We start from the raw sequence: 21,308 nt of genomic DNA, 5'->3' as shown, positions 1-21,308 counted from the left end.
CTTCCTTTAAATTCTCAAGATGTATTCTGTGTCTTCCTCTAAAAATCCTTCCTTTTATCCCATTTCTCCTGCTTCTTTTCTCAGTTAGTCACTTAATCCTCCCTATTCCCAGAGAACTTAATAAATACTTCTACTAGCACATATTTAATTTTATTATAAATTGTATTATATAAGTAATATGTGCATTAGTTCTCAAGGGTAGGACATGTCTTTCTTATTTATTTATACACGTCTCCAGTAACTAGCATGGTGCCCATGCTTTACATAGAAAGCATTCCTGAAAAAGTCGTTGAAGAGTTTTGATGTAAAACACTGCCTTTACGAGAATACTGTAAGTCATTTCCAGAATCTTCTCTCACCCAGAACCTGGTAAAAGTAGTAAGAGAGATGAATAGCCAGTAAGCATCTATACATGGGTAAGGATCTTTTAACTATTTTTTTAGACTTCAAGGCCATATACTATTTAGTTATTTTAACACTTTTAAGTTTCTTAAATTATAATGCACAAGTAAAACTTACTTCTGCCATTAACTCTAATGGGGCATGAGTATGCTTATTCGGGTTGCTGTCTTCACTATCATCTTCATCATTGGTGTCATCTTCACCATCATCATCTGTTGATTTGTACAACTTATCATCAGTATCTTGAAGGCAATATTCATTATTTTTGTCTTTCTTTGCAATGACTGTATCTTTGCCCACCTCACCTAAAACAGAATATAATTTAATAAAAAATATTGAAAAGTTCAAAAATTAAAAATGGTTACTCCTAAATTATAATGTAATGTTTAGTATATTGCTTCCTGTTCTGAAGTAAATTTTTTTTTAAGACTAAACAGCACTGCAATAAACTTAGCTGATTTCTGTTTTCAAAAAAGGTAATAAAACTTCCAAGTGAAAGAGGAAAAAACCCAAACCAATAACATTGAGCTGATGTTACCTGTTTGGTGCTTGAAATTTTAATAAATGGAAACATTTTTGTTCACAAAGAATATAATAATTTCAAGAAAAAAGAAATTCATGCTATTGTATCTCCAGAAATATATTTCCTAAACTGTCCTTATAGGAAGGTAAATATGAAATAAAGAGCTTGAAGAGTAAAAGACGGGAGAGGCTGAGAAGCAAATAATTCTTCTTAGGTCACATCACTCCTTGGATACTTGAGAATTGACACACACACAAATTAGGAAGAAATACATGTGGAGTATTCTAAATATAACCAGAAGTTACATAACATTATTAATGATTTTTCTTAACGTCAAGTCACATTACCTATAACCAACATAGGTGACTGAAAAATAAAAACTAAGTACCACTGACTACCCATTCAGTACCCGGCACTATGCTAATTACAAAACAGTATGGAAGTACAGTGATAAAAATGTGTAAACAGGAGAACAAAGGAGGGCCCCATCCCAGTCTGGGGAGTGGTCAGGAATTGCCCAGTCTGGGTGGACCAGTTTTTCCAAGGAGGGGCAGCAACTTGGATAGCAGGGTAGAAAGTGTATTTGAGGGAAGGACCACTCCCCCACCCAAAAAAAAAAGAGCAAGGGGAGAGATTAAAGATCTCTTTAAAAAGTCCAGGTGAGAGAGATGATTAATGATACAGCCCTGGTAAAATAGGGATGGAGAGGAGGTGATAGATGAAATGTTTAAAATATAAATTTCTATGGCACAATCTATTGGAACATTTTCCAAACATCAGTAATTCTTATACTATCTTCATCCATTTTGCCATATATGAGTATCAACTATACTATTTAATATTTTTCTTTGAATCTGCTTTAACTTATAATTTTTGCCAGATCATAATTATCCACAAAACTGGTGGATGCATTAATAAAAGTAACATATAATAATCATAATGAACATTATATGCCATTACTCTTCTGAACACTACATATATTAGCCCCTTTAATTCTCTCAATATGCTAAGGATGTGTGTACTACTTACATCCCATTCATAGATGAAACTGAAAGACAGTGATTAATGACCTGCCCAACTGCACACTGCTAATTAAGTGGCAGATCTGGGAGTCAGTTTGGCTTCAGAGTCCATATATTTTTTTTTTTTAAGATTTTTTATTGGGGAATTGGGGGATGGGAACAGCGCTGGGGAATTGGGGGAAGGGGAACAGACAAGTTGCTGTCCTTTTGTTCTTCAGTCTAGTTGTGGAGGACGTTGCTTCACTGGCCCAAGTTGGCACCATATTGCACTCTTCCCAGGCGAGGCACATCAGTTGCCGGCTTCTGGATGGCCGCTCACTGTGGCTGCTGGCTGCTCACGCTGGCTGCTGGCTACACACGGTAGCCCATGGAAGCCCACTGCAGCAGGGGCTGCAGCCTATGCCATCGCCAGCAACTCATGGCAGCCCAGCCCCAGGTTGAGGTGTTGTTCAGCATTTTAGCTGTGGAGGGCAGTGTCACTGGCCTTCCTATGTGGGATCCGAACCGGGGCCCTCTGGCGTTGCAAGCCAGCTCTTAACCAACGTGCCACTCGGCCGGCCCCAGAGTCCATATTCTTAACCATTTCTTATGTTTTTTCTAACACACATTAAAATATACTACTATTAAAGTAATTTTTTAAAAGAAGTTTACTATGTGTTTCCTAAACTTATCTCTTTGGGAAACTATTGAGTGAGCCTGCCAACTCCTTTGGCTCTAAGGATGTCTTTCAGTTTCAAATTGGACTTGTGCTACACCATCCCTTTCTTGTAAGATTTTGAGTGTCTAGAAAGTCCTGTGAGATGCCTTCTTTGATGGGAGTGTGACCATGAACTACTCTAAATAATATAGAAACACTTGTGTTAGAAAGAAGAAAACTAGGAAATGCAGAAGAGCTTGAGAGATTACAATGTCAAGAAAAGACAGATCAAAATAACAAAAGAAAAAACTGGCAAAACTCTTGACTCTAAAGCAAACTCTTGACTCTATAAACAAAAAGAGCTACCCTGAAAAGAGATGCCAAGTCCTTCTAAGAGTAGAATGGCTGGGATATTCGGGCCACCTACCTGTTTCTGTTTCATTTACAATCTCCATCAGCTGACAATCACCCTTACCTTCCAGAGTGCACCCACACTATTGACTGACTCATCACACTGATGTCATCAGGGAAGCACAGAATAGGGAACTAAGGGCTTTGTGTGATGTCACAGGAACTGTCTCATTTAATTCACAAACACACACTGAGCATCATGATCTAAGGTAGTCCTCTCCCAGGTGCCATTTATTCACATTACAGCACCCACCACAGCCTGTCATTGTCTTATTTGTCTTTTATTGTTTATTATTTATGTTTAATAGTTGGCTGTCTTCCACTAGAATGTGAACTTCATGAAGGTAAGGACCTTGCTTATTTGCTAACTTGTATCCACAGTTTCTAAACCAGTGCCCAGCACTCAGTATGAATGAATGGAGCTTGTTAATGCTTTCATAGGTATTTTAACTCACTCTAAAATTTAATACCCCATCATCATTTTATGTAATTCACACCCATGGATCCCTGACTACATATCATCAGTACATGAATTTGAAGAATTACGTATTTCTATGACCCGCCCCAGACCTACAAAGTTGTCAAAATCCCAAAAGTCATGGCGAAGGAGGGCTGAATTAGAAGCTACTGAAATAAAACAAATGGTATTACCTATGCTTTCTTTTAAGAAGGAAGATGGCCATAGTTTAGACTGTAGATGTGCCTCTGTATCTTTATTTTCAACACTCTTTGAAGATACTCCATTTTCGGTATTCTTTAAAGAGACTTTATTTTCAATGTTTTTTGAAGAGACTTCCTTCCTAAATGTTAAATAGTAAAAAAAATACTTTCCTAGGTCACAATTCTGTTTAAGGCTTTAAACAGAGTACATACACACATATTTAATGTAAACACACAATATAATATACCAACAATACACTAAATAGCCAAAATGCAGTATCTTTGTGGAAAAGCATTAAAAATAAATTTTACTAATGATTAAGATTCAATTTCTACCTGGCATTTGTCATTGTGTGATGATTCTTAGAATCTTTTCAGAGTTAACACAAAGCATATAAGCAAACAGTTTTATGAATGTCTTTGGCACATCACTGTGATATACATGATGGAATAAAACTATTTAAGGAATGCTAACCTTGAGTTTTTTTCTTTAAGTTTGTAACTCAGTTCTTACCATTGTTAAATGCTACACTTACGGAGAGAGTCCAACACTCATATTAACCCTTGGTCATAATATAAAGTAGCCTGTTTTTCCATTAAGTCACTGAAATAAAAATGGGTTAATTTCTCTTTTTCAGGGAGCCTGAAACCTCATGTCAATAAATAACTTGAGTCACAGGAGTCTGATGTGATGTACTGTTTACACATAGGCACCCATGCTGGTGGAAAAAATAACCCCAAGGCTGCTTGCTATCTGTGGTCTTAAGATTCTTTTAATACCTATATCTCCTTTATCAAGTTTAAAAAATTCAACTTCTAGTTTTCATGCAAAGATATAAAGAGATGTAAAATATTTTTTCCTCAAAGTTGTGGTGGCTCTTTTTTTCCCCACTGAAATGTGAATCCAGAACATTAGCACTGCAGTTCAGTTAGTGGTCTTGTGCAGTGATTTTAACAAAGAGGCTGAACAGCTTGTGATATTCTTAATACTATGGGAGGGAATAGAATCTTCACTTCCCCAGTATGTGCTGCGAAAGCAAAACCGCTCCCTGGTAATACAAAGTGCACAGCCAAAATGATTTACATTTGTTCTGCCTCTGTCCTCCTTGATTTTCTACTTGTGAAAAAAAAAGCATCCAAATAGAAACTCTATATATGAGAAGTTGAGAAGTCACTTCGGAATTCAGTTTCTAGCATGGTGAGATTTTTATTATGCCAAAGGTCACCACAAGTGATTACTAGGATTTATTTGCTCTAATAGCTAATCTAGATAAAAGGCCTTTACTGCCTGCCTTCCCCCCCCCCACACACAATTTACAGTATTTCATTGAATCTAAGATACCATCTATTTATTAGAAGACATACCATTATTTAAGAAAGAAAAAGCATTGCCAAGTTTAAGTGTGAGATGCCATCAATTGTAAGAGATGTTAAACTATGAAGAAAATGTATGTATATTTTAAATATGAAATGTGGTACTTATATACTCATTGAGTTATATCCCCAAGAAAGGGAATTTAGCTAGTATGGTTCTGGGTATTTGAATAACTGAAAATGTCATTACAAATCTTAATGCTACAACATGGAGGAAGCCAACATATGCAACAGACTGAAGATAAATGGGATATTACTATTTGGAAGCAGTGAACGTGTCATAAAAATACATATAAGCATTGATCAAATCATCATATTAACAGCAAAATATGGATTCCTTTTCTGCTCATTTTCTGTAGTCTTTCTCATATACAGTTTCAAAGAATCAAAGGCCCAAAGTCTGACCCACTCTTTAACTATAATCTGTTGATTTCCATTTGAGAAAAGTGATGTTATTATGGTAATAATGCCTCTAACCATTTAAGAAAAATAGATAACCAGTACACTCTAAAAGATCTGTTTAAATAGTTACAATTGAGGAAACATTCAAAATTTTATGTAATATCTTTTGGAAATGGAAGATGTTTAATTTAGTATCTGCTAAGGCTGGAGAGTTAGTCAAGTAAATTATCTCTCTGGAATATATTTATGCTAGAGGGTAGATAACCTAGGTTTTAGGATTACTCCTTCGTTAAGAGCACTGGGCATATTTATGAAATGTCCCCCAATTTCTATTGGAATTAACAAGTTTTTCAGGAAGTTTATATTTTAAACTTTGTTTTAAAATGATTTATAATTTGTCAAACATGGGCCTAAAAAAATTAATTAAAACTTACTTTTCTAAGAATGTCTTAGCTACATTTAGAGAAATTTATATTGTTGACGTGTAAAGTTTGCTGAATCTTGGTTATGTCCAAAGAGGCATTTACTTAAAGTGTAAAAATGGGAATAAAAAAATAACTTTCATTCATTTTAGAAAAGATAAAACATATTATGGAATAACATATACATATGATATTTTCAACCTCATCGAGTTGAGTGCTGTGGTTCTGCTTCAGCCATTTCCACCTCACATCTCAAAAGCTTGACCAAAAAACCCAACAGATCAAAGACCTATAAAATTTTGTCCAGCATTAAAAATAAACCAGGAGTGCCAAAAAAAATGTATACACATGACTTGTGTTCATCTTTGTTGTTGGTATATATTATCACAATTTTAATACAGTTTTTTCCTTTCTTAAAATGTGTATACATTTTTTGGCACCCTCCATTTTACCTTTACTACTGAAAATTTTGTTAATTAAACGCAATTTGTTGGGCAGACAGTATTTTTTTGTTTGTTTTTTAAGCTGAGCCATCTGCCACCTGTTGGCAGCTCAGTGGCTGCTCAGCTCAGGCCGGGCATCAAACCACTGTTGCTCAGAGATCAAACTCTTGAACGAGCTCTTAACCAACTGAGCCACTCGGCTGGCCCTGCAGACAATATTTTTTACACATAGGATCTATGGGGGGGAAAGGAAAATATAAATGTGGGTTTTGTATGCAGAGAAGTTTGAAACTTGTGGTTTATAAAGTCCTTATGGCTCAAACTAGGATGAAGAATCAATTAGAAGATTAAGGCAAAAAACTGGTGGGGAAAGTAAACTTCTAACTTTCCCTAACACAAGCTGGATAGGACCGTCTGGCAAATTCCACTTGCTAGTCAGACTATGGAGCCAGCAGTGGGTGGAAAGTGGAATGGAAGCCACACTGAGAAAATTCATCAACTTGCAGTTCAGCCACACTGTTCCCCCAGCAAAGGTCTCCCAGGATTTTCTATTTTCTTACTTGATCTTTTTTTTTTCCAGGACTGACCCTGTTTGCCTTTAACTCTGGGTAAGGTACCTAAGGTGACAAAGAGGCACAATGGTGAAGCTTACTGGCTACAATAACCATCCCTTCCTATCCCCACTTCAAACAACAGCCAATCTCAACCCAAACTCTTCTTGGCAAGCAAATTAAAGGGAACATGATCATCATAACCTTGTAAAAAGTACAATAGTTTGATAAGCAGATGCAATCATTAGTAAGATCAAGAGAACAGTAGTGGGCCGGCGGAGTGGCACGTTGGTTAACAGCTCCCTTGGGACGCCAGCTCTGAGCAGCAGGGCCCCGGTTCAGATCCCACATGAGGGCCAGTGACGCTGCGCCCTCTACAGCTAAGATGGTGAACAACAGCTCGACCTGGAGCTGGGCTGCCGTTGAGTTGCTGGCAATGGCGTAGGCTGCAGTGGGGCTGGCTGGCAGTGGGTGTGAGCTTTTGTGAGCTGCTGTGAATGGCCGTCCAATGGCTGACAAGTGACTGCCTCACCCGAGAAGAAGCGCAATGACAATACCAACATGGGTCAGTGAAGCCACATCCTCCACAACTAGACTGAAGAACAAAAGGACAGCAACTTGTCTGTTCCTCTCCCCCAATTCCCCAATTAAAAAAAAAATGTCATTAGAGCTGACGATGACTTTAAAAAAAAAATAACAAAGAGAACAAGTAGTCACTCTGCTTTTCTGTTTTTGCCCAGGCTGCATTTGATTTATCCCTGGGGTTTAACTATCTCAGGACATGCATTGCTCCTTGCTCCAGTTCCAACACTGCTATCACAGTGTAAGAACATTGGGGTCATAGTAGACAAAACAGTAATTTATTTTATTAATGACCTACTAACTTCTGTCATTATTATTGCAAGTTATATTTCCCTCAAAGGCTAAAATTGTCTTAGATTTTTAAATTTAAATGTTTTCAACCACATAATAGGATTTATTTATTTACGTATAGATTTTTTTTTTTAAGATTTTATTGGGGAGTTGGGGGAGGGGAACAGTGTTGGGGAATTGGGGAAGGGGACCAGCTAAGTTGTTGTTCTTCAGTCTTCGTTGTGGAGGGCGCCAGTTGCCATCTGGCTTCCTGTAGGCAGCTTGTGGCTTCTAAGCTCAAGGTGCTGTGTTCTCTTAATTGAGGGTGGGCGTAGCCACCATCCCATGCAGGATTCGAACCAGCAGCCTTGTTGTTAAGAGCACATGCTCTATCCACTGAGCTATCTGGGCGGCAGCGCAGCTCAAGGTGCCAAGTTCAGTTTTAGTTGTGGTGAGCGTAGCCCACCATGGAACAGGCAATCTTGTTGTTACACCAGCTGAGCCATCCTGCCACCTGCTGGCAGCTCAGCGACAGCTCAGCTCGGGCGCAGCGTCACTGGCCCATGTGGGAATTGAATCGGCGGCCCTGTTGCTCAGAGCTTGTGCTCTTAAGCCAACCCTTAACCAACTGAGCCACTCAGCGGGCCCCATAGATTAATATTCTTAACAGGGCATTTATTTTTTTCTGGTTGTTATAACATTTAATCTGAAATAAACCGATTTTCATCATTGATCTGTTATATATTACTGTCTAATATAAAAATATGTATTTAATATATAATTTACAACAAAGCCAAGGTGGATTCTAATTTTAATTTTTCATATAGCCAATAATATTCAGAATAAAAATAATATTAATTTGAATAGAATCCCACCAGAATGGGTGCCTACCAACTTGTCAATAACTGATCTCTATGAATGTGCTTTATGATCAATTTTCAAAGTGTAATTTTTCATGGAATAAATAATAGCATTTTTTTTTTCAGGGAGTAGGTGGTGATCTTATCAGGAAGGACTTGATGAATGATCAGAATCAATGCCTTGAACAAAGCAGGTACTTAATATTTAGCTACTAAATTGCTACTCTGATTCTTTCTAACATCAATCTCTTCAACTACTTGGGGTGATTATATAGTTTCCTTATTTAGTAGTCATGATTCATCTCATAGTAAATAAAGAGTCTGTTTAATTTTAAAGTAAATATTGATTTAAAGGGATATTCTGAAAGAAATGAGCAAGTATCAAAGAGAAATCGGAATGAGGAATGAAAATTATGTAAGTAAAATACAGAATAGTTGGTGTTCAAGCATTTAAAAGTGGAAGTGATTATCTATATCTCTACATTTTTATCCAAATTCATTTTTCATTTAAAATGTCCTTTTATCTAGTAACAACTGCTTTGACTGAAGCAAAAGCTAAAGTGCTACTCCATGCATTTCTGGCCTTTCAAATTTAATTGGGTGGCAAATGATTGCATATCTAGTTCTAATTGTTCAAAAGGCATGCCATAGATCAGCTGCACAACCAGACATTTTCTTACTCTGACATTGTTTCATTTGGTTCAATCATCACTTTTTCTGAAAGAAAAGAAAAAAAAAACTCAGTATTTTATCAATAGTGATGTTCCTAATAGAAATTCCTGATGGCAGATACTTAGACATTTTTTTTTAATGACAGACAATAATAAAGAATTTAATTGCTAAGTCTTTCAACCACACTCAAACATTCCAGTGGACTATCTTCTTAACATTTAGGACAAAATGGTGGTTAAACATATTCTTTTTACATAAATCATTTACCATTTGGATCAAACACTAGCAATCTGCCATTCTGTCTATATTTTGGTGCCTAAATAGAAGCAGAAATAAGAACTAGAATTATTATTCTCATTTGAAGTATTTGAAATAACTTATTCATAGCCTTTATATAAACATTTCTTTATCTAGGATAAAATGTAATTTTATACTAAAACAATTATTCAAAAACTATATAAATTGATAGTAAAATAGAACTTAAAACACCCTGAAAAATAGTTTATGTACTCTTTATAGCATCTGTCTTGCTTAGATAACTCCTGCAAAAACCAAAATATTTACTTCATTTATGCAAGTCTTTAAACACTTGCATAAATTCAGAATGTAACTAACAAAGAATGCAGAACTCAGTTTGTCAGTAGAGTATTAAGTATGTATTTTGTTTTTGTATTTGGCAGCATTATTTCCATCCTAAGTGAAAAACCTCATTCTTCTGGATTATGAAATTGCGTTTTACAAAAAAAGTCTAGAGAACTCAACTCTTTCTCCCCATTTCACCTTGGAGTCTTTGTAAAAAAAGCTATAGGAATAATTTTGCAAGTTAGTAAAGTGATGTATTAAATAAGCCTCTAACTCTCTGTTACTATTTTGGTTTTATATACTCGTAACTTGGTCTCTAGATCTAGATCCAAATGCAATCAACGGCAGGTTCAAGACTCACCTTTCCCCACTGAGCTGACCCTAAAAATCATAAATCAGCTTGGCTCACGTTCACACCACCTCTTTTCTCCTCCACTTTAACAAGACAAAACAAGATGTAATCTAAACCATCTGCCACATTCCAGTTCACTCATGTTATGAAAAGCACCTTTATAGAGTACATATAAGCCAGAACAAGAAATTTTTCCATTCAAGATATAGTATTTTTAATAAAATATTATTTCAACAAATACACTTAGAAATTAACCTTTCATTTTTATCCAAACATACATTTAAAAATATAATTCTTAACTTTTAAGTTCCCTTGTGTTTATTAATACTAATAAGGTAAAATGCTTTCTCCGTAAATATTTACCTTTCCTAAGTTGCCCTATGTAAACTGATTTTCCTATAACTTAGCCCTTTATGTATTTGTATAAATTGCATTCTAATCACAAGGAGAAAAATCAACTAATGAGGTTTTTTTTTATGTATGAAAAAGGCCACACTTACTTGGTAACAATTCACTTGTCCCCCTCCTCCAACACTTGTCCCCACACCCCAAGACAGACTTTTACAATTATTAATAGTACATATCTAGGGATTTCTGGAATACAAAATTCAGGGCCAAAACTGTGGACAATAAAAGGGAAACTTTGTTATTCTGTATTAAGTTTTCCTCTTTTTAAATCCAGCTCATTCACACTGATCTGCACCCCTGAATAAAGCAGTAGTACCTAAACTCTTGCCTCAAGCTTTGTTTTTTGGGCAACCCTAACCAAGCCAGACATTATGTTATTAATTTGAATATCCCTGTGAGAAGCTCACACAGAACTAAAGTCTATCATAAAAGCAAGGCTCTTTTTGGGAAACACAAGTTGTAGAAGAGCAAAATCTAGGATAAATGAAAGATTTTACTCCTGATTCTGTAGGACAGTCGATAGAGCTCAGATGCTGAAACAATGCGATGATGAACCAAGTGAGGCCTCTACAGATTTCTACAATCCTGTGGATACCCTTATGTCTGGATACCCTTATGTCTCTTTATATTTAGAGCCCTGATCTCCTTTCTAGCTGTAGGATCTTTATGGATTGCTACAGTCCACCCTTTACCTGGATGAAATATTAGTGCATATAATTCTCTTCCCATTTTCACCTGGTACAAGAAAAACCTAGAGTGGGCAAATCCCAGTTCTTGAAAGAAACGCAGGCTCTGCTGTGTCTGACTTTATCATTGCCTAGGAAGTGTCCATTTGATCTCCTTTCATAAAAGTGAATTCCTAGGGGACAGTACAGAGGAATACTCAAGAGTTGGGGCTCTTGAGTGAAGAGACTGGCTTTACATCCCAGTTCTGCCACGTGCCAGGTAAGCTTGGGTAAGTTATTTCACTTCTTTAGGCCTCAGTTCCTCCATCTGTATAACAGGGATCACACTGTGTCAATTTCACTGGATCATTATAAGGATTAAATAGAATGATTGGGGTAAAGTGTTTAGCACAGCTCCTGGCACATAGGAGGGACACTATAGAAACAACTCGATGTTTTATCTAAAGGAAAAACCGGAAAGTGGGGCTGATTACTTAAGGAAACAAAAAGGAGGCTTTACTGTGATTGAGACAAGCAGGCTAGCTCTGAAAACTTTTAATTAATTAATTAATTAACAAATCACATAAACCCCAAAGTAATGATATTTGCTCAGAAAGATCACTGACTCCAGGGAAAAAGCAGAGTAATTGGGAACACAGAAAAAGTTACAGCAGTGACTGGTAAGCTGAGCAGAATGAGGTACAGCCATTGTATAGGTAATACGTATTTTTGAAATGACTATGATATACAAAAAGTATCTCTGAAAGGAAATGCTTTCCAGAAAAGAAACTGATAATATTGGTTGCCTCTGGGAAGGAACAGGGATGGCTGCATGACTGGGGAGGGAGGGAGTTTTAACTTTATGTCCATATGTATCTCTTGAACTTTGAACAAAATAAATATAGCATTTATTTTTTTAAAACTACAATTTAAAATTAGCAATACCAGGGCCGGCCGAGTGGCGCAATGGTTAAGAGCTGACTTGGGATGCCAGAGGGCCCTGGTTCGGATCCCACATATGAGGGCCAGTGACACTGCCCTCTACAGCTAAGATGCTGAACAACAGCTCAACCTGGAGCTGGGCTGCTGTGAGTCGCCAGTGACAGCGAAGGCTGCAGCCCCTGCTGCAGTGGGTTGCCATGGGCTACCGTGTGTAGCCAGCAACCAATGTGAGCGGCCAGTAGCCACTGTGAGTGGCTGTCAAGAAGCTGGAGACTGATCTGCCTCGCCCGGGAAGAGCGCAATGATGGTGCCAGCTTGGGCCAGTGAAGCAACGTCCTCCACAACTAGACTGAAGAACAAAAGGACAACAACTTGCCTGTTCCCCTTTCCCCAATTCCCCAGCGCTGTTCCCATCCCCCAACCCCCCAATTAAAAAAAATATTAAAAATAAATAAATAAAATTTAGCAATACCATTTGTATCTCTGTTTATTCATCTCTTACAGGCATGTAAGCAGTATGTTGGCATTGTGTTACTTCAATTCTCTTCTCCACCCTGTGGTATCTATTCAAACTGGGGTCAAGGTATCCAGAAAGAATGGTATACAGGTGTGTACCTTGTATATTTATTACTATTGATTATGGTTAATGTTAACATCACAACATTCATTTAATCAGCTCTTTGAGTCTCTACCAAGTACGACCCCTGGCTTTTGGAACATGGGCAGACACTCCTGATGGTTTTCACCAGTCCTAGTGGTAATGGGAACACAGTGATGATACTTGCCAATTTTCATGTAACATTCAATGTCTATTTAAAACAAACATTTGATGAGCACCTACTATGTGTCAGATATGCCTGTGATAAGCTCTGGGATATAAGAGAAGCTCATAATTTGATAGTGGAAACAAGTACTAACTTCCTATATAAATGGGACAGACCATATCTTCAAAGTACTGTATGAAATTCTTCCCTCTAAGAAGCTCTGATGTCATTTTTCATACTACCCAAAAAGGATCAATCAAATCCCTCTTTGGAGCTCATGGACTGGAGATACCCAAGGAGAGTCAGCAGGCAGAGGAGACAGAATTGGAAAGACAGAGGGAGAGAGTCCAGTCAACAGAGTTGTCCCTGAATAACTTTCCAGTTCCACAATGAAGCTTGAGGCATGTTCTCTGGGTTTGCTATATTCCCTCAGGTATACTTTATACAATATCTCTAGGATATGGTATTGTCTGCCGCTAATCCCTTCCTCTTTATGTGGTTAAAATTGAGCGATTTGGTTGAGTTTTGGAGACTGTACAACAAGTTGAAGATGGAAGACCAAACTGTGCATTTTTGCCATATTTTACTGTTTTACTTCCAATATGCGAAGAATGCGTGTTAAGCTTGTGAAAAGTTGCATAAAGTTTACAGTGACAATGCTCTACAAGAATATCAGTGCCAACGATGGTTCACAAAATTCTGTGCTGGTGATTTTGATCTCAACAACACTCCTCGGTCAGGGAGGCCCACCAAGGTTGATGAAGACAAAATAAAGGCATTGACTGAGTCAAACCCACATTACATGACACGAGAGATTGCAGGAACATTGAACATCCATCATTCAAGTATTCACGACCTCCTGAAGAAGCTGGAATATGTAAGCAAGCTCGATATTTGGGTTCCGCATGAACTCAAAGAAGTTCATTTGATGGCGCATATAAACATCTGCAATATGCTCATTAAACGTGAGGAAAATGACCATTTTTTTAAGCAACTGATAACTGGTAATGAGAAGTGGATTATTTACAACAATATGGTGTGCAAACAGTCTTGGTCCCAACATGATGATTCGCTTCAAATGACATCGAAAGCAGACATTCATCAGAGGAAGGTTATGCTTTCAGTGTGGTGGAATTTTAAAGGTGTCGTGTTTTCCAAGCTCCTACCAAGGAACCAAACAATTAATTTGAATGTATACTGTCAGCAATTGGACAGTTTGAATGAGTCCTTCATCCAGAAACGTCCAGAGCTTGTTAATTGTAAAGGAGTTGTGTTCCATCGCGACAACGGGAGACCACACACAAGTTTGATCATCCGTCAAAAATTACTGGAGCTTGGATGGGATGTGTTGCCACACCCACCATACTCGCCTGACCTTGAGCTGTAAAACTTCCACTTGTTTTGCTCTCTTCAAAACTCCTTGCGTTTTGAACGTTCAATTCAGATGAGGCTGTAAATCAGCATCTTGTTCAGTTTTTCGCAAATAAAGACAGGTCCTTCTATGAATGAGGAATTATGAAGCTCACTGAAAGATGGCAAAAGGTTATCGAACAAAACGAACAATATACCATTGATTGATCTTTGTTCTTTATATAAATAAATGACTTTTGAAAAACATAGACAAAATACGTCATGACTTTTCCAACAACCCGATACAATACTAGAATTCACATAGTCTGTGGGAGCACAGTGAGAAGTGATTCATTCTGCCTGCTCTGGAAAGAAAGATCAAGTCAGGCTTCACACTCGAAGCTGGCATTTATTTAACCAAATCAAGACCAAGTAGTCAGTCAACAAAAGAGGAAGAGAAGTCCAGCAGTGTGTTAGAGAATGGCAAGAGATGAAATTGGAAATCTATGTGGGAGCAAATTTTAAAAGTCACGTGCTATACGGATTTTGGGCTTTAACCAGTAGGCAATGGAAAGCGAACCAAGACTTTGAAATTCTGTGGAGGGTAAATCTGAGAGAGAATGGGTGTTAGGGAGACCAGTTAAGAGGCTACTGCAGGTTAAGAGTTGGCTTGGGATCGTGAGCTCTGAGAAGCAGGGCTGTCGGTTCGGATCCCACATGGGCCAGTGACACTGAGCCCTCTACAGCTAAGATGGTGAATGACAGCTGGACCTGGAGCTGGGCTGCCATGAGTCGCTGGTGACGGCATAGGCTGCTGCAGTGCGGCTGCAGTGGGCTGCCATGAGCTACCATGAGCGGCTGGCAGCTGGCATGAGCTGCTGTGAGCCGCTGTGAGTGGCCGTCCAGTGGCCGGTGACCAATCTGCCTCAGCCGGGAAGAGCACAATGATGACAATACCAACATGGGCCAGTGAAGCGATGTCCTCCACAACTAGACTGAAGAACAAAAAGGACAGCAACTTGTCTGTTCCCCTTCCCCGATTCCCAACACTGTTCCCTCCCCCAATTGCCCAATAAAATCTTTTAAAAAAATAAAAAAAATTGGCTACTACAATGGTCCAGAGCAGGGGTTGGCAAGCTACCACCCACAGACCAGGCATGACTCACTGCCTACTTCTGTAAATGAAATGTTACCAGGACACAAACATGCTCATTTGTTTGCACATTGTCAATGCTAGTTTTCAAACTACAATGGCAGAGTTGAATAGTTTTGACAAAGACCGTATGGCTTACAAAGCCTAAAGTACTTCTTATCTGGCCCTTTACAGAAGTTTGCCAAACCCTAGTCTAGGGAAAAGATGATAATGTACAAAGCCAGGAAGGTACACTTGGAACAAGAGAGGTGAAACTGAGAGTTACTGGACACAGAAGTGAGGGAAAAGAACGAGAATTTGACGATTCCAGCCTGGATGACTAGGATGAGGGCACCAGGGAAGGAGCACATTCTAGGAGATAATGAGTTTGGTTTTGGAAATTCTGAGTTAGAGATACCTATAGGTCATATGAAATCAAGTGTTGTTCTATTCTATTGAAAAGGGAGTTAGAACTCATGAGAAATGATGATGGATGGGGTAGCTGGAAAAAAAATGAGAATGGATGGCATGGCCCATGTAGAATAAGACAAGGCCAAGGATGGAATCTTGGGAAACACCAATATTTAAGAAGCAGGGGGAGGAAAAGAATCAGTCAAGGATATGCAAATAAGGAATATGTAGGCAGATAACTACAGCATGGTGGGATGACTGCATTGCTAGGATGGAAGTTGCTTGAGAGCACAAACTGGTTCTTATCCATGAGTGTGGGTCCCACACCACTTTAAAGGTACTCAGATATTGATGGAATTATAAAATCATTGGAATGATATAAAGTAACTTAATTGACTTAGAATGCTCTTATAATTCAAAAGAAAGGCCCATAGATTTGGGAGGGATGATTCTGAGGAAAGAGTTGAGGAAAAGGAGATATAGATTTATTTCTAAGAAAAAAAAGTATTGAAAGATTTATATAAAGAGATGGGTAGTATTAATCAGAAAATGTGTCTGGTTAAATAAGTATATACATTGTGCATGACAAAATGATTTGTAAAGACATAACTGTGATTAAATATGTTTGAAAATATTCTGTTTTATGTAAATGAAAATGTACTTTGGGGGCCAGGGTGGGGTCAGCATAGGCTCATTTCTAAAAAAAAAGTAATTGGTTCTTGTCTACTTAGCTATATTAGTTTGAACTCTTGTTTGCATGCTCGTTAGTTTACGCAAAAAAGAAAAAGATAAGCAATGGCTCATAGAACCCAAGAGTTGAATACCCAAGCTGTGTGGAAGTCAGGACACAGTGGATACAGCTGTGTTCAAGCCGGGGCGGGGAGGGGCACTTTCCCTTGTTCATCTCAGCTTCTTCCTGCATGTGGTCCTCATTGTCTCTCACTGCAGACAGATTTCCAACACATGATACAAAACAGGGCTTCCAGCAATTCTTGAGTTTTATGTGATGTAGTTCCAGCCTTTGAGGAAAAATTGATTCTCGACAATCAAAAATCCCAGTCAAGGGCCCAATTAGTTCACACAGTGGTTTTTTTGGTTATAAAGAACAGATAAACTCAAGTGACCTTTAAAAAAAAATCTCTAGTGTCTACTGCACTCCATGTCATATAATCTGGTGTTCAATAAATATCTGTTGAGTGAATGGAAGAAGAAGGAAGGAAACAAGAAAATAACGTATTAAATTAGAGCTTCACTGTCCAATATGGTAGCCAATAGCCACGTGTGGCCACTGAGAACTTGAAATGTGTTCAATTTGAGATATGCACACTGGACAATAAATATTTAGTACCAAAAAAAAGAATGTAAAACATCTAGTACCCCCACTCCTCTAAGTAAGTGTTCACTAGCCAGTAGCCATTGGGCCAAACCGGTTTTATTTGGATTCTACAGGCTTCAAAAAAAAACTTTTATAAAATGAGTCACTGACTTTTAAAGTTAGATTTCAAAAAATTCTTATTTTGGGGGGCAGCTGGTTAGCTCAGGTGGTTAGAGCATACGGTCTTAACACCAAGGCTGTCGGTTTGATTCCTATATGGGCCAGCAAGCTGCGCCTTCCACAACTAGATTGAAAACAACAACTTGACTTGGAGCTGATGGGTCCTGGAAAAAACACACTGTTCCCCAATAAAGTTAAAAAAAAAAAACCACCAAAAACTCTTATGTTAGGTTTTTCTTGTAGTATTGGAAGACATATTTTTTTCTTCATCCAACTTGTGCAATTATTTTATCCTTTTGTGCTACTTGTTTTTATAAGCTATCTTGTATACTAATAGGCAAAGAATGAATTCATAGACAGCTACATGCTCAGGCCCTGCAACTGTGGTGAGGAAAGACAGAGCTGATTAAGCACTATCCTCCATTCTAGAGCTTAATGGGGAAACATAATAGGACATGGGGCACTATTTCATTGCATAGCTCAAATGTGTATAAAATGGTTTCAATAATCATCTATCACTTACACTCATATTTAAAAGTGACTATATATAGATTTTGTATATTTCCTTTGCAACACAATGTAGTGCTCAGACTCTGGAGTCAGATTGCCTATGTTCAAATCCCAGCAAACTGTGTGACCTTGAGCAAGTTCCTTAGCCCCTCTATGATTTACTTTCCTCACCTGTGAAATGAGGGTAAAAATACAACCTGCCTCATAGAGAGTTATTGTGAGGGTTACTATAAATAGCTAATAATAAATCATAGTAGTACCTATCTCCTACTACAATTACAATTATTACAACTCCTCCTCCTATTATTGTTATTATTACCTATAGCCTAGCAAAGAGAGCACTGAAGGTGAACTCTGACTTAAGAAAGGCACATCTAAGTGCACAATTGAGACTGGATGGGGCATAGAAGGGGGGAAAAAAGATTGCGCTCAAAGGTGGTGGTAGAAAGCTCTGGAATACTGTAGTGCAGTGCAAATTCACACAAAGGTGTTGGAATTCAGGTCTGGTAAACTTTTAACGCTGAAAGAGCAGTGCTGTTGTTTTCCTGACTTTGAAAAAATAACTCCAATTAGAAAAAAAAAAAATAACAAGACGGATTTGGGGATCACTGTATTTGGGTTTTTAAGAGAATGAAACAAATTAAAAGACATGTTCAGTGTCTTTTTCAGCTTTATTTAAAAAAAATAACTTCCAGGGGGAAGAACAGATTCATCCAATTAACCTATGCCCTCTGGGAAGTCAAATGATAAATGTATAATTATGCCATGTGTTAATTTAATTGCTACAGGGCGCAGTGTAGTTTAAGTTGTCAAAAGAGCACAATATGAATTTAGAAATATCAGGTCAATTTCGTCATCTCAAGGCTGAAGACTGAACCTTACAAGTGATCTGTTGTCCAAGCCCCTCATTTTACAGAAGATGAAAACAAGGCCCCAGGAAAATAATTTGTGCAAATTCCACCGACATTTTTTTATGGCCGAGCGAGTTATGTCTAGAGAGTAATGACGTCTTAACCACAGCCAGTGAATGCTCGCTCCTATTGGCCATTAACCTGTTTCCAAAAACAAGTGAAAAGAAAAACATTTTTAAAGGGAGGCAGGGCAAGGACCGAGGGAAGTGGCCAGAAGCCCCAAGATGGAACGTGGCTATTTTCATTTTGGGGGCGGGGGGGCGGAGAAGGGGAGTTAGTTGGAGCGTGGGAATCGGCAGGTCAGGGTATGTGGTGAAGAAGACACGCTGTCAGAACTGCCCCGTTATCACTCACACCCACGTGGAGACTAACATCGCTGAGGAGCGCTCAACTGCAGCCAGAAGAGGAAGCTAAGTGCGAGGCGCATCTCCAGCCGCGCGGATCCTACCTTCTCGCGCGCTGCCTCGGCCCCAGAATCCTCCCCTGGAGGGTGAAGAAAAGTTCGCGGGCTCAGGCGTCAGGTCTGGGGACTTCCGAGGTGAGAGTTGAGTCGGGCTGCACGCGGGGATAGGGAGAGGGAGACTGGCAGTCGCCGCGGTGTCTCTTACCCGCTTGTGGCCCTCTCACGCCAATCACCTGCGAGGCTGTCACCAAATGCCAGGCCCTCAGAGGTTTGCGCGTGTTTCGAAGCGTGGAACCTTAGACGCTGTGTCGCCATGGAGACGATACCGCAAGCAGTCAGAGCCCAGGGCGCTGTTCTGGGTAGAGGCGGAAGGGGCGGGGCTGGGGTGGGGCGAGCTCAAGGAGCCTTTGGAAGGACGGGGAGGGGTCGGGCCGCGCTTGGGGTCCAGCTGAGGGGGCGTGGCGGAGAGGCTGGGGCAAGGCGAGGGTGCAGCGGGGTGCTAGCCAACTGGTGGAGTCAAAGAAGGGCCAAGCAAGAGACGGTGATAGGAGAGTGCCCCGCGATTCTAGGGGTCCCGCCGCGCCGGGAGCTTGGTGCATACACCCTAAATCGCACGTCCGCACGCGTACCGGTTACTTTGAGAAGGGTAGAAGGGGAAGGGAATTGAAATATCGTTGTCGGTACCTGATCCTATTCTTGACGGGAAGAGGGAAAAGGGCGGCGTGGCCTCGTTAGTGTTTTAAACTCGTGGAGTAAAAGAAGTCTTGAGCTGGGAGAGAGGGTTGTCCCTGGATATAAATGAACAAATGTTCGCTGCAGGACTTGGTCCTTAAGCCTGAGGTAGCCTGGAGAATCAGATTCGAGTGATTAGAACTAGGGACCCTCCTCTGCCACCAGCCGGGGCCAAGTCCCGGGTGGAATTGACATTGGCCGTGGGAGGTTTTACTGCTTAAATAACTGCTTTGGTCACAGGAGATAGGGGAGAATTTCTATTAGAAAATTCTAATTGTCCTTCAATCTTGGCTTCTAGGAAGTTTGTTTTTCTCCACTTGATGGGGGAAGTCACTAGGATCGATTTGTTGCCAGGCAACGTTTTTGAAGGAAGCCCGTTTGTTGGAATGAAATCTGGATTCGAATTTCACTGAATAGCCATGATATGAAGTATAATTGCTATTTAACCTCTGGAGTTAGGTGCCCTCAGGGAATATGTGCCTTTGTAGATGGTTGTCAGCTTCAAATGACATAAAATGTATAAAGCTCGGTCTGACATGTAGAAGGTGCTTAATAAATGACAATTTTTAATTTAATTTATTTTATTATTATAAAAATAGAACCAGCTGGACCATTTCAGGAACAAAGAGTATACAGAAGTTACGTTATTTTTAAATTTTCTTAATCATCTGTCCACATTCACTGTAAATCTCCTTGGAACCCTGGATGGAAGGAAGGAGGAGGCAAAGGAAAAAAGCCAGAATGGAAGTACTTTGGAGAACTCAAGGAGGTCACCGACAAATCCATCTCTAGTTTGATAATGACATAGCAAATCACCACCTCCTCTATTATAGGAACATCTTTATATAGTTGAGGTTGAAATTTGCAGACTTTTCTTTCAAACAAGGAAAAGGGAAATTCATTACATTTCTTGACCAATACCTTTTTTTTTTTTAACTTTATTGGGGAACAGTGTGTTTCTCCCAGGACCCATTAGCTCCAAGTCAAGTTGTTGTCCTTCAATCTTAGTTGTGGAGGGTGTAACTCAGCTCCAAATCAGGTCACCATTCTCAATCTAGTTGCGGGGAGGCGCAGCCCACCATCCCGTGCAGGTGTCAAACTGCCAAAGGGCTCTCACCAACTGAGCCATCCGGCTGCCCAACTGCAGCTCAGCGGCAGTTGAGCTCAAGTTATTGTCTTTAATCTAGTTGTGCAGGACGCAGCTCACTGGCCCATGTGGGAATCAACCAGCAACCCTTTTGCTCAGAGCTCACACTCTAACCAACTGAGCCACCTTCTTGACCAATATGTTTGAAAACATTAGTTTTGATGAGTTTGCTTTGTACTGATAAATAGGTAATGTCTGACTAGCTATTCCCATTGTCCTACTTCAAGAAAAGTAAGAAAACCTCAACTTTAACTGATTAAGCTTCCTTTTCCT

General features: G+C 39.2%; 1 protein-coding gene across 1 annotated transcript in view; it reads right to left on the bottom strand.

The window, feature by feature from the left end:
* The window catches only part of ERICH2 (glutamate rich 2), a 34,084-nt gene extending 13,067 nt beyond the window's left edge, over positions 1-21,017 (bottom strand). The window contains 8 exon segments of the mRNA XM_019656796.1: positions 520-707; positions 3,647-3,795; positions 5,866-5,938; positions 5,941-5,957; positions 9,240-9,276; positions 9,499-9,547; positions 19,697-19,846; positions 21,006-21,017. Coding sequence (XP_019512341.1) covers positions 520-707; positions 3,647-3,795; positions 5,866-5,938; positions 5,941-5,957; positions 9,240-9,276; positions 9,499-9,547; positions 19,697-19,846; positions 21,006-21,017 — 675 coding nt within the window.
* Between the last annotated feature and the right edge of the window lie 291 nt (positions 21,018-21,308).

Source organism: Hipposideros armiger, unplaced genomic scaffold (assembly GCF_001890085.2).
Source record: "Hipposideros armiger isolate ML-2016 unplaced genomic scaffold, ASM189008v1 scaffold_266, whole genome shotgun sequence".
Taxonomy (NCBI): domain Eukaryota; kingdom Metazoa; phylum Chordata; class Mammalia; order Chiroptera; family Hipposideridae; genus Hipposideros; species Hipposideros armiger.
Note: the sequence above shows the minus strand (reverse complement) of the source record. Positions and strands in the feature narration are given on the sequence as shown.